This window comes from Gopherus flavomarginatus, chromosome 1 (assembly GCF_025201925.1).
Source record: "Gopherus flavomarginatus isolate rGopFla2 chromosome 1, rGopFla2.mat.asm, whole genome shotgun sequence".
NCBI lineage: Eukaryota > Metazoa > Chordata > Testudines > Testudinidae > Gopherus > Gopherus flavomarginatus.
The window spans coordinates 170279476-170294313 of record NC_066617.1 but is presented as its reverse complement, the minus strand read 5'-3'; the positions used below and the strand labels follow the sequence as shown (position 1 = coordinate 170294313).

Below are 14838 nucleotides of genomic sequence, written 5' to 3'. Positions count from 1 at the left end.
GAGCTTAAAGCTTTATCACAAAGCGAAATGGGAGAATAACCTAACAGATGGGAAAACATCTTGAATTCTAAAGAATAAAATGTTGGGCTGATGAGTCAAGAAAAAAATGAGGAGCATTCACAATAGTGTGCTTCACATAGAAGCACTGGAAAAAGATTCATATAGTGTAATAGACTGTAAGGTGGCACGTACAAAACCCAGGTCATGTTGCTATCAGAAATAATTCACTGCACTCCCAGATTTTCTGCTGTCATCTGTTTAGGCATTTTATATAGTGCTCATCACCCTCTTTTCACAGAAAAAATTAAAAATTTTATTCAGCAAAGTTAATGTAATGGTATACTGTAAGTGCAACTCAAACTTTTTCTAACCCTGGTTTCTATATTTGACTGATTTTAACTTTGGATTTGCTCAATGTACAAGTCAGGTGTCACTCCTCCCTCTTGGCCCCCCCCCCCAACTCCTAAGCACAAACTGAAATCTGAGAATCAAGCTGGGTTCTTCCTTGGTTATGTATCAATAAAGATTCTGCTGGCCAAATCTTATGGATGCTTGTGCAACTCCATTACCTTCAGATTAGGCTTCCACAGGTATAATTGTTAGGAACTTAAACATAATGGTTTAGTATGGTATGCTAGAAAGTAGAGTAACCAGTTCGTTCCCTCTTAGCTGTGCTAGTTTGACAAGGCTAACGGAAGCAAACGCTCTTCTCACTTATTTAGGTAAACTTTGTGCTAGTCATTCTTTCTTAACCATTCTTCCCCCACCTCCCCACCCCGCACAACTGTTGATACGATAGGGCAGTGGTCCCCAGCGCGGTGCTCACGAGTGCCATGGTACCCACCAGGGCATCTGTGCGCACCTGTGTACTGTCCGGCGGACCAGCTTCTGCCGAAATGCCGACGAGAAGCAGCAGCATCTCGTCGCCCCCGAAATGCCGCTGATGCCTCTAGATGCTGCTGCTAGTCAGCAGCATTTCGGCAGCGATGCCTATTGATGTTGCCAATTTCTCGGCGGCATTTCGGCAGATGCTCGTCCGCCAGCCACGGTCCTCGGTAGCTCGTTGTCCTGTGCCCACCAAACAAAAAAGGTTGGGGACCACTGTGATGGGGGTAGAAGTCTTCCCGAGTGGTAGCAAAGGCATGAATGCTAGTATTAACTGACTACTGGCATATTAACTGTTGTGTTGGAACCACAACTCAGAGTTGATCTACATGATACAGTGGTTAAAACACCATCAGCTTCCAGTGACCTTTCTGCAATGATGTTCCTATCATTGGTCGATCTGCAGGTAGATACGGAGGGTGAAAAAAGTGCAATGCAAATGAGGCCACAATGACAAATAAGAAGAGTAATTTTACATAGTCACTTTTCAGAGTAGAACCATGTGAGAGAAGGCCATAACAAGAAAAAGTGATGAGTGTTCTTGGAGATGCCCTCTGAAGATGGTTGTTCTATCTGGTATGGCCTCAACGCACACAGGTGTCACATTCTAGAGTGCAATCCAGACCAGCGAGGGGCTGTCACCACCTGCCCTGCAACCTTGGGTGCCTCACAATGCTTTGTTTTTGTAGCTTCCAACCTAGGCCTCTCACTAACACCATGCACGTCACTCCCTGAGTGTCTGTGTGTAGCTACAGCCCTGATCCAGCCACTCTGACTCCAGCAGCCTGTCAACAACACACCAGCCACGCTCTGGCTCCCAACAGCCTTGGTTACTACCTTCAAAGGGTGAACCCAAAACACTCCCAGTCCCTGATTTTCCCAAAAAGCATGTGTTCTGCACTACCCAGACCTTTTCTGGACAGTTCAAATATCGGAGATCCCTTGCCCCTGTACAGGGGTCAATACACAATAATTGACTGCTGTAATTGAAGTTCCCAAACAATTCAGTTTTAACACAACACAACTGGTAAAAAGACTGAGACTAAACTTGTTTACTGCAATATTGAATGCCTCTGTTCTAGTAAAATGGATTTTTTAAATTATGGCTCCAGAAAGAGGAGTGTAGTTATGCACATGCATGACTTTTAAGCATGTGCTCAAGTCCCATTTAATTAGTGAGCTTAAACACATACTCAAGTGCTTTCCTGAGTAGGTTCTTGAGGCCTTGTCTACCCGTGATAGTGTGGCTGATGTGGTTAGGTCCCATGATGCCGTCCCTTGAATAGATACTGTATGTGGACAGAGTTGGCACTGTGTTATAAGTTTCAGGAATGGGTTGCAAAGCTGAGTATATTAGTAGCACGGACAGGGCCTAATATGAAAATTGAAACCCTGGGAATTGGATTTATCTTTAGATTACAGGGTACATTTGCATTCCTTTTTTCTATATTTAGATTAGCCTTTTGAAAGAAAGCTACTTAATTTGCAATGTCAATGTGTGTTTTGTGAATCACAGGCTGAGACAAAAATAAGCTTAACATTTATCATTATTGGACATTAAAAAAAAACTTGTACTAAATGTAATATTGGTTTACAAAAATTGAATTTGGTCAAGGGAAATTTATAAATCGAATGAATCAGAAATGATTGTTCTGATGCATCCCGGCTTGAAGATTTTGTTTACTGAAACCTTAGAATAACTTATTCAGCTTTATATTGAAGTGTGATTTTAAAATGACCTATGATAAAGTGTGGTAAGTGAAAGATTCAGTCTTCATTGAATAGCTTTTAAAAATAATAAATAGAATCCTAAATGGAATGCTGCATATAAAATAAACATTTACCAAGAGGAAAATACAAGTATATAGTGAACTTTCCATCCCTGTTCCTCTATATAAACCTCTTTTCTGTTTCTGCTACTGCAATAATACATAATTTAATTGTTGTGTCTATTTTTAAATCTTTCAATAATCTTACTTAAACTGTCTCAGTAAAAGTTGGAGGAAGAATGACATTGCAGCAGTTCATTAAATAATGCTGTCCTTGCAAAGTGAGTGTCTGTTAATCAAGAGAAGCGGGGTGGTGAGCACTTCTAGCAGATGGCTAGAGCACCTTCCAAATATCAAATGCCTTAATCAAGCAATGAAAGCTATAATCTTAATGGGATCAGGTAAACGCTAGTAATGTGCTCTTTTTTGTATTGAAGTGCAATGACAGACAGAATTCACCAGTGACCTCTCCAGGATCCTCTCCACTTACACAGAGAAGAAAACCACTTCCAGACTCCCTGCAAATTCCCCATCTTGGTCTCCCACCGGTACCTCCCCGTCTGGATCTCATTCAGAAGGGGGTAGCACGGTCACCTTGTGCCAGCCCTACTGGCTCACCAAAGGTAAATCTTATTTTATCATGTTTCTGTCTAACTGAATTATGAGAGATGATGCTTGTTAGTTTTAGGGTGCTTTTTTTTTTTTTTTAAAGATTGGCCAGTGCATTTTTTTTAAAGTTGGCTACATCTAAAATATCCCCTAGGCCTTCTACCAAGACTCTATGTACTTCTAACGTGCCCTAATTCACCAAATAAGGACCTGATCAAGGCATCCTTTAAATCAGTGGAAAGACTTGTTGCCTTCAGTGAACTTTGAATCAGATCCTGTGTCTGTCCCCCTATAAGACATCTTGCAGAATCAGCTAATATAGGGTCACCAGATGTCCCGATTTTATAGATATAGTCCCAATATATGGGGCTCTTTTAAATATGGGCTCCTATTACACCCCCCACCCCGTCCCAATTTTTCATACTTGCTATCTGGTCACCCTAAGCTAATGACACACAAACGTCATCTCTTACTACGATGGCAGTATCACACAGGCTTAGCTCCAAGCTTATATTTCACTGTTTTGATGGCAGTATTATATGTGTTTAGCCCCATGCTTATATTTCACTATTTTAAAACCATGGTATTGACATACTCTGATGGAACAAGTCCCTCTAGTAGTCCCTCATTTGCAACATTAAACAGCAACTGAAAGTACTCTAAAGTATATTTATATTTAAAAGATTATCTGAATTAAAATTGCATGCTGTAATCAAATGATGATTTACACTCTTTTCCATAATGTCCTAGCAAGAAAAAATTATGCAACTGTCTGGCTATCAAAAACTTCAGACGTGATAAATTAGGCTCCATGTTTCAAGTGGGTTTAGAAAAGAAAATATGTGTACACTGTGAATATGTACAGTATTTGTGTATGAAGAAATCTGGTGATTTAGAACAGTTTTAAAAATCATATACTTGAAAGTCTGAAGGAAAACATATAAAATACTGGATTTAAGTGTCTTGAATTTTCTTGATTATGAGAGAACCATTTTTATGATGATTGGTGTACAAATGTAAGAATTAGCTTAAATGTTGAAGGCGTGTTTTGAAATCTGTTCTAGCATGTATGTGTGCATGACAGTCCGATGATAAACACGCTATTTATTTTATCAGCATTTTGCCTTTACACTTGACACTCAGCTTCCTTTTGAAATTGAATTTAATTCTAGTAGCATAATACTTAGCCAAAACAAATGAAGTATATAAAAATGTTTCCTCATCCCTATCATTTTTGATTAACTCTGTCATTTAACTTAAACTGGAGCTAAAGAGGCTATGGTCTCACAGCTATTGCTCAAATTCACTCAGTAGCACAAACTTCTTTGAGTAGCGGCCCTATGGGCTCCACTTCAGGTGTGCATATTTTTAGTTACCCATGTCCATTCAGCCCATGCATGCATCCTATATCTCCTTGTCTGTTACTGAGGCTATACAGGAGTGCAAGGGCGAACCATCCTCTCCTCCTTTTCAACTGCTTCAGCCTGAGACTCAGCCCTAGCGTGTTCTCCTTGAGTGCTCCTTGACTTTTCTAATGTTTCTATAGTGGTTACGATAGTTTTTATAGTTAGTTAGTTGTTATAGTTAGCTAGATAAGCTGTGAGGATTTTTTTTTTCCCCCCCCGGCAGGACATGCCTGGCACGCCAGGTTTCAGATGTTGCCTCTCTTGCCGAGAGGCTATATCTCTTTAAAATGGCCATTTTAAGTGTGTCCGTTGCTTGGGGGAGTCCCACGTCTCCCAGAAGTGCAACTTCTGCCTGGCCCTCAAGTCCAGGGCAAGGAAAAACATGGAGATTAAACTCAGATACTTAATGTTGGATTGCTCACTTTGGCCAGCTTCTGAGTCACATCAAGAGGACTCCCTACTCCTCGGTACATCTGTCTCATGACAGATCCAGTACCTCTTCTACGTCGACGCACCCTATCCCTAAGAAAGGTGAGACTTTGGAGGCTTCAGAGAAGACTTCCAAAAAGAGGAGCATGGACAGTCACATTAAGGAAGCAGCTCAGAAAAAGTCCAGGTTCCTGGAGAGGTCTACAGCCTCCGAAGACTTAATCTCTCAACTTGGTACTATTGAGTTGAAGGACACCCGTCTGGTATGAGCCGGGCAGTAAAATCCCTGAGCATGAGAAAAGAGGTGGCTTCGTTAGGGCCTTGCTACCTTTCACCAGTAAGGAGGGCAAACATAGACACTCGGGACTGGCACCATTGAGTCCAGCCAAAGGTCAGTACCTATGCATTCAGCTCAGCTGTCAGTACCCAGGCATGCAGCGCCCTCTGCACCAAGCAAGGAATGGCACTAGACACCATCGGTGCCTGCTTTGGTATGCTCGCTTTCAGCAGTATCATCAGCTTTGGTGACTGTGCCCTTGGCTTCCAAATTGGTGCCAATCCCCTAATTGGTACCGCAGGAGTTCAGACGTACTAAGGACCTCTTAATAATGGATGAACCTACTCCTGGGTACTGAGTGTCCTTTGGTACTGAGACCCAGATTGCTGGACTACCTCATCTGAGGGTACCACAGGACTCTTCGCTGTTTTCTGTGGGTGCTCCTCCTTTAGAGGAGATAAAGGAGAATGAAGGAGACCTCCAGTTAATATCCTCTCTTTCTTTTGAGGATTCTCCAACATATCCCTTCAGGAATCCATTCTCTGAAAGTCATAGGGAAAATCAGGCTTATTATCAAGGGTGGTGGAACCAACCCTGCGTGCCACCTCCACTTCCATATTGGGCCCCCCAACGGCTACCCTGGGACCCTTGGGCTGCCTATTGACAGCAATTTGCCAGACCACTGGTACTGTCTCAGGAAGGCCAGAATTGTACAGCACTTTCCTCCCCAACCAGCTCCCCCAAAGGAGGAGACATTTGAGGAGCAGGAAGCTAAGGCAGGTAAGGAGGCCGCCCCTCCAACACCTATTTCATCCTCATCTCCGGAGGAGGTGATTATGCCTCCATCACTATCCATAGTAGATTATTTTCAACAATTTCAGGACCTCATAAAAAGCATTGCTATCATTCTTCAAATTCCTCTGAGATCAAGGATTCGCAGCACAAACTGTTGGCTATCTTGCAGTCAGCAACGCCCAGGGTGACATTACCCATGAGCGAGGAGCTCCTAGATCAGACTAAGACAGTGTGGCAGATATTTGCCACTATTCCACCCACGCGTAAACAGGTGGGTAAGAAGCGTTATGGTTTCCAACTGTGCAACGTTGATCTCAACAGAATATGTGGAAGAGTGGAGATTCTTCTGGGCATTGTTGAAAGTTTCTGTGGAGTTCACACTGGACCTCCTGGCATGTTATCTTATCTGTCAGTGTCTTGCTGTTAGAAAGAAAATGAGGCAACAGCATTTGTTGTCACCTTGGCTGAGCGTTGCATTACTGGCTGGGATCCCATTCCTTAAGGCTCAAATGGGTGAAATCAAGGCTTTCAGTGGTCTTTTTCCACCTTTCTAGGCACGCCAAATTCAAGGACTCATGTAGTGCAGTGGCTTTATCTGTGTTGCTGCTCTTTTCTTATTCCCTCAGGTGAGACTCACATTCTTCTGTCCAGCAGGGGGTGAAGGCCTTGCGGTGGCCACATGGGATGTACTACTTAGCGGCTGATTTTTTAGGATGTTTGTAAAACGACCATAGCTTCACTTACCAGCCACATTGAAGCAGGATTCCAATGCAGGTTGAAGACAGGAATCGCCCTTGTTGATCTGTCCTCAGCATACGACAGTGTCTGGAGGCAGGGCCTCCTCTTCAAGGTCTCCTGTGTCATTCACTGCCAGTGAACGATCCCAGCAACGACTGGGGACCGCTGCTTTAAGTTACTCCTCAATGGCCAGATCACTAGACCAAGAACTCTTAACTTGGGCATCCCTCAGGCCTTTGTCCTGGCCCCAATACTTTTTAATCTATAAGTTGCGGACATACCAGCCACAGAGTTGAGGAAATTCATGTATGCGGATGATATTGCCCTAGCAGTTAAGCATACAAACCTCCATACCATCAGCTGCACCCGAACCCGAGATCTTAGCACAATGGCTGATTATTTCCAATGCTGGAAATTTACTCCTAATCCAAAAGAAATCCACGGTAACTGCTTTCCATCTGAGCAATAAAATAGCTAATACCAAACTTGCTGTGCAGTTCTGTGGTGAGAGCGTCAGCCATGACACTAGTCCAACGTATCTTGGTGTTATACTGGACTGGAGTTTGACCTTTTGACAACACCTCTAGAACACCTGCGATAAGGTCAAGTCTGATGTTGGACTTATCAGAAAATTGACTAGAACATCATGGGGCTCGAGTCTATGGACCTTACAAACCGCAACAATTGCCTTGGTATATTCTGCAGCTGCATATTGTGCATCAGTGTGGTCTCATAGCAGTCACACCAAACTCCATATCTATTCAAGAGACACCATTTTAGGACCTAATCACATCAGCCACACCATGAGAGACTCATTCACCTGCACATCTACCAATGTGATATATGCCATCATGTGCCAGCAGTGTCCGTCTGCCATGTACATTGACCAAACCAGACAGTCTCTGCGCAAAAGAATAAATGGACACAAATCAGACGTCAAGAATTATAACATTCAAAAACCAGTCGGAGAGCACTTCAACCTCCCTGGACACTCAATAACAGATTTAAAAGTGGCAATTCTTCAACAGCAAAAACTTGAAAAACAGAGAGACTGCAGAACTGAAATTCTGGTTCTGCAGTTCTGAATTCTGTTGTGAAGTTCCCCCTTCCATCTGTGGTTACTGTTCAGAGATCACCTGAAGTGGAACACCCATAAGGACACTACTCGAAGAATGGGTTACTCACTTTGTGCAATAATTGTTTGTTGAGATGTGTCCCCCTGTGGGTTCGCCGCTACCTGTCCTACTTCCCCTCTGCTTCGGACTCTTCTTTAGGGGATGTTTGAGTGGAGAAGGAACTAAGGACAATTCGCCTGTGCACCCCTAGGTATCTGTCACAAGGAGGCATAAGGCCCATTCATGGGCCGAACAGACACTGATCACTGAAAATCTCTGATCAAGGGCTCAAGGGGTGCATGCACCCCTGACACAGAGTAACCTACTCTTTAGTGTAGTACAAAGGCAAAGAGACACACTACTCCTTCTTTTTGAAGTATATATTGAATTCTTTGCATTCCACACAGAAAATGTACTTTTCAATATTGTATGTAGTCCGCTGTTCTTCTGTCAAATCAAAAAATGTCAGCTACCTCCGCCAAATACCATTATTTGCTGGAAAATTACATTTTGTTAAAAACTTTGCAGTAAAGCTGTTTGAAAAAAAGTTGACTTTTAGTCGAAAAACAAAACTCTAAATATTGAATTTCCAGGTTTGCAATGAAAAGTTGGAATTTTTCACAGAAAGACACTTTCCACAAAAAACATTTAGTCAAAAGCCCAAGTTTCTTTGAAAAACAATTTTTTACACAATTTTTTTGACCAGCCCTACCTTGTAGCCTTCTTGAAAAAGTTCATTAAGTAGAAGCTAGATTTAGCCACTTTTACTCATGTTGAATAGCACCTTAGAAGTAGTTTACTAGTGGAGTAAGTTAGTATTTAGTGTGATTAAAGGACTTAGACTGTAGCCCTAGAAATTCATTGAGGGAGTTCCTGCAGTGTAAGGCTAAATTCAGTGCTTTCTTCCTTTCAGCAAAATTGTGGGTTATTTTTCCTGCAGTGTTAATATTCGTAGATTCCCTGGCCAGAAGGGACGATTGTGATCTGGTCTGACATGCTGTGTACAGTAGAACATCAGAGTTACGAACACGTTGGGAGTGGTTGTTCATAACTCTGAACAAAATGTTATGGTTATTCTTTCAAAAGTTTACAACTGAAGATTGATTTAATGCAGCTTTGAAAATTTACTATGCAGAAGAAAAATTCTGCTTTTCCTTTTTTTTAGTAGTTTATGTTTAATGCAGTACTATACTGTATTTGTTTTTGTCTGTCTCTTTTGTCTTTGCTGCTACCTGATTGCATGCTTCTGGTTCAAAATGAGGTTGACTGGTCAGTTCATAATTCTGGTGTTCATAAGTCTGAGGTTCTACTGTAGTACAGGTTATAAGACTTGCCCAAAATAATTCATAGAGCATATATTTCAGAAAAACAATGCAGCCGTGCAAAATTCTATACCATCCAGGCACAAAATTTGCTTACCTTTTACCATGATGATTAATACTAATGATTCTGGGGGTGGTGGACACCTCAGATGACTGTGGAGCATAATTTTGCAAGGTGGTATTAATCTAATTCTTATGAAAATACCTTATTTTCTCATATACTACATTTATAGGAGCTTTAGAACTCCATAGATATATTCCTTTGATCAGCTTCCTGCTTTTTAAAATATACTTGGATTCATTATTTTTGTGAACAGTTTTAAAGTATATTTCATTTAATGTCTAATGCTGTTCAAATCTGAACAAGGGAGTGCTTTGACAGAGGAAATGTACTGTATGTGGACTGCAAGCATAAATATACAGTGAGCATGTCACCTGAGTGTGACTTGAACAAGTTTGTTCTAGTAGTAGATGACATGTAAAGAGCAGAGTTGACCATAGGTGCATGTGTGTCCTAAACAAAAATGAGACCTGTCCATTCTGCTCTCTGGTCCCTAACCACTGCTGCTCCATGCTCCTTTCCTCCCTCCCTCACCACCCAGTCCATTTTACTCTGTTATTCCCCACTCCAAAAATGGGTTTTTCTGCAGAAGACATTTGAGCTCTCAAATATGTCCCAGAATCCTTTGCATGGCCTGTAGCAGTGCTTCAAAGGAGGTATTGTGGAAGCCAGAGCAAAGGAGGATTCTGGAGAAGTTTAATCACTCAGAGATGCCAGCCCTTCCCCCTCCTACTTCCACCCCTGCAGAAATGGGAATATATTTTCTGAAGAGAGAGTTACTGATCAAGAACCCCACCGGTGTAGCAAGGGGGGGTTGGGATTGGCATATTGATGTGTCCCAGTACTATTATGATGCTACGGTAAGATCTCGCATCTTAGAGAAATGCCTGCTTAGCCTCTGCCTGAAGTTTGTCCCTTAGACAAAAAAGGTAAAGCGGTACATTTTCATGAGTTGTATGTCCATAGACTTAACTTATTTTAATTTCTGGTTTTGTTTAGTCTTCTCCATGTATGGTGAGGAAACAAGATAAACCCCTCCCAGCACCACCACCTCCCTTGCGAGATCCTCCTCCACCTCCACCTGAGAGACCCCCTCCTATCCCGCCGGACAACAGGATAAGTAGACATTTGCATCATCCTGAAAGTGTGCCTTCCAGAGACCAGCCTGTGCCACTTGAAGCTTGGTGCCCCAGAGATGTGTTTGGGACAAGTCCGTTAATAGGATGTCGAATCCTAAATGACAGTTCCCCCAAACCAGGACTCACTGCAAGTTCAAATATAAATGGAAGGCACAACCGAATGGGTTCTGACCCAGGATTTATGAGAAAACATAGACGCCATGATTTGCCTTTAGAAGGTGCCAAGGTAAGAGATGCATGGCACAAAGTGTGAAGCCCAATTTTATGTGTTAATCCAATGCGAAGTCTCACATTGGTTAAAGTGTCATTTATGCTTGCTGATGTTGATCTGCTTCATTTGAAGTTTTCCTGTCGATACTTAATAGAAAGCTTGTAAATAAGAGAGGCTCATTAAACTCTGATTTAAAGCAGCAGTAAATGAGGTTAAGTTAGGATTTAATTTTAACTTGAAGCCGTCACAAAAATGGCAGCGCATGAAAAACTGTTCTAGATTTGCTATATTCTTCTAGCAAATGTTCCTTAGAGTTGGTGCTGTTACTGACTTCAGTCATATGTTGTCTTTGGAAATACCATATTAAAGTTACATATATATTTATTGATAAATGCTCCAGTCTTAGATGAGATGCAGACTCTGTAACCACCGCAAACCACAAAATGTGTAAATAATAAATGCACATCATAGCTTATACATTTAAAAAAAATTAGAACAAATTATAAATCAGATACCCTGTACACGTGTGTGTGTGAATATATATATATATATATATATATATATATATAAAATGCATAAATTGAATGTATAAATTACCTTTTTAACAGTAAAAAGAGCACATCTACATTGTGATTAAAAAGCCACAGCAGTTAGTCTCAGAGCCTGGATCAGCTGACTTGGGCTTGCAGGGCCCGGGCTATGCACCTATAAAACTGCAGTGTACGTGCTCGGACTGCAGACCAAGCTCCGTGACCCTCCCCTATGATAAGGTCTCAGAGCCCAGGCTCCACGCTGAGCCTTAGCATCTGTACTGCAGTTTTATAGCCCTGCAGTCTGCTACCTGCAAGCCCAAGTCAACTGATCCAGGCCATCTGCCGCCATGCCATGGGTATTTTATCACAGTGTAAACGTACTCAAAGTCACAACCCCACATGCTGCAATCCTCAATTTGATATTATCACTCCTGTAGTATTAGCATAACTAGAACTGAGCTATGCTTGTATCTCTGCTCGTTCTTGTTGCAGTTGATTGCAATAACATCCATTTTTGCAGCTGGATCTTTGTCTGGTTCTCTGTACTCCTTCTGTGGACTTGAATAGGGAGATAGAGGGCACCTGCTGTTGGAGGTGCAGTAACCAGCACTGGCTAGTAAGGCAGACAGTAGTAATTTTTGATGTGAAGGAGCCAGCCTTAGAGGATGCCTCATCAGCTCTCTATGATGAAGGGGATTGGGAGATGGAAGATGATGCTATTTGTAACTTCCCTTCAAGGCCCTGGCTTTCTTGTGGCCCGACGAAGGGAGAAGCCTGTGTGATCCTCTCCTGGGCTGGGCTGAGTAGTATGTTGTGGCATGGGCAACTTCCCCTGTTCACAAGTATGGCACAAATTTGTTCAAATTATTTCTAACTCCACTAGCATTTTGAGCCAGTGAGTTCTGCCTCCAAAACTGCAAGTAAGCTCAAGACTCATTATGGAAGCTCTGGACAATTGCATATATGATGTCCAAATAAATGTGGTTAATTTTGAAAATGGAACAGACTTCTAATGCTACTTTTTAGTACTAGCGTCCTGATATTGAAAGCTGTGAAATTGGTGGGTGAGGCATAGCCACATTATAGCTGACATTCTGATGTGATCAAAAATCACTCTAGAAAATGTACCCAAAGCAATGAAAATCTAGTGAAAACTCTGCTGACATCTTAATTAACCTTAACGGAAAACAATATCCAGATTAGTTAAGTTGGAGAATGTGTTTCTATTTTAACTACCTTTCACTGTCTTACAAGCTTCGTAAAAGAAATGATACACATTTTACTGTATTGTTAGCATCTTTCCTGAGAACAGTTATGTATAGGGCCATCTAAAGACCAGTAGCTGGTATTGGAGGTAGAAGGTCAGATACAGTTTTCCTCTTATCTAAGAGTAAATATCCCATAGTAGAGCAAAAAGAACAGGAGTACTTGTGGCACCTTTGAGACAAAAAAAATTATTTGAGCATAAGCTTTCGTGGGCTACAGCCCACTTCATCGGATGCATGTAGTGGAAAATACAGTAGGAAATCGCTCTCTCTCTCTCTCACACACGCACGCACGCACACACCATAAGGAGAGTGATCAGTTAAGGTGAGCTATTATCAGCAGGAGACAAAAAGAACTGTTTGTACTGGTAATGAAAATGGCCCATTTCCAGCAATTGACAAGGAGATGTAAGGAACTTGGGGGTGGGGGAGAGTAAGCATAGGGAAATAGTTTTGCTTTCTGTAATGGCCCATCCACTCCCAGTCTTTATTCAAGCCTAGTTTGATGGCATCCAATTTGCAAATTGATTCCAATTCAGCAGTCTCTTGTTGGAGTCTGGTTTTGAAGTTTTTTTGTTATAACATTTCTACTTTTAGATCTGTAATTGAGTGACCAGGGAGATTGAAGTGTTTTCCAACTGGTTTTTGAATGTTATAATTCTTGACATCTGATTTGTGTCCATTTATTCTTTTACGTAGAGACTGTCCGGTTTGGCCAATGTACATGGCAGAGGGACATTGCTGGCACATGATGGCATATATCACATTGCAGTGCCCCTCTGCCATGTACAGACTAACACGGCTAGTACTCTGAAACCATATTAGAGCTGTTCTTCTATATTAGTAATGATTTAATGTTAATTCTCTTGTTCCAGTGTGATTGTGAGTCTTCTATAATGGTTTGATGTAGGGTTATTTTTAGATATTTCAAAATAATAGGATATCTCTTCCGTAAGGGTCAAATGTTGCCCTCAGATGCATGTCCATGACTCCTATGGCAAACTTGCATGCACACAAGTCAGCAAAAACTATTTTTGGTAATATACTTTCAATGAATATAGAACATCAGACAGAGCCTTAAGGATTTACCCAGTTAACTGCTAGTACATGGTACCTAAAGCAAACATACCGCATCTCTGTGGCCAATGTCACTGTAGAGCACATCATAAAACTTGTCAGAAGTCCAGGTTTGTGTTACATGAGTATCATTGTGGTTGTCTGTCATAAAATACAGCTTTCACAAAAGGTGCAGTTGCATCCTTCAGGAAAATGAATACATTATGCAGAGCTTTTCATTCACTGGAATATTAGGATGTGACTTTCAGCCATTAGGCCTCGATTTGTGCATGTGGAAAATTATGTGAGTGCTTTCATGTATCTTTACTACTGAGTTTTGCGGGTGCAAATTCTAATAATGGTGCATGTAGATGTTAGAATTTTTAATGTATACATTGCAAATGTTTGCACATGTAAAGTACAGAGGCATGTATGTATATGCAGTTTTACACATGAATAAGTTCAGAGCCAGCACTTAATAAATAGTGTGGAGGACTGGCTTAAAATTTGTCCCTTAAGCAATGTCTTTTTTTTATTTTGTATCTTTACGTACTGTTCCATAATTGTTATAGTCACACATCAGCAAACCACTCTCGAGTAAAAGTGGGATTAAAATGAAGAATTGGCATGGTACCAAAAAAAAAAGCCCGAACATCGATCCTTAAGGAATTTCTTAACATTGTGCTTCAATGAGAACATTACAGTTGATTTGTAAAGTGACAATAGGAATTTGAGCCTTAATGAAGTTTTCTCATTTGCTCTTAATGTGTTATAGCTATGTCAGTAATGCACAGTTCTGACACTTCCCCTTATTTTTAGTCTCTAAACTCAGTTTAAGACTAAAATGACAAGCTAGGTACACTGTATTCCCAAAATACAATGCTTTGGTAATTAAAGTCACTTGGCCTTGTGGTTATTGCCAGTATAACTGGAAAAGTGTATATCCTAAGAATATAAGAACAGCCGTACTGGGTCAGACCAAAGGTCTATCTAGCCCAGTATCTGTCTACCGACAGTGGCCAGTGCCAGGTGCCCCAGAGGGAGTGAACCTAACAGGCAATGATCAAGTGATCTCTCTCCTGCCATCTATCTCCATGCTCTGACAAACAGAGCTAGTGGCACCTTTCCTTACCGATCCTGGCTAATAGCCATTTATGGACTTAACCACCATTAATTTATCCAGTTCTCTTTTAAACCATGTTATAGTCCTAGCCTTCACAACCTCCTC

At 41.4% G+C, this 14838-nt stretch overlaps 1 protein-coding gene across 6 annotated transcripts in view; it reads left to right on the top strand.

Annotated features, from left to right (window-relative positions):
* CBLB (Cbl proto-oncogene B) overlaps nt 1–14838 on the top strand; it is a 211671-nt gene that overhangs the window by 155262 nt on the left and 41571 nt on the right. For all 6 annotated transcript variants that reach the window (XM_050957210.1, XM_050957208.1, XM_050957209.1 and 3 more), the window contains 2 exons: nt 3092–3277; nt 10406–10771. In XM_050957210.1, coding sequence (XP_050813167.1) covers nt 3092–3277; nt 10406–10771 — 552 coding nt within the window. The remainder of the gene's footprint in view (nt 1–3091; nt 3278–10405; nt 10772–14838) is intronic.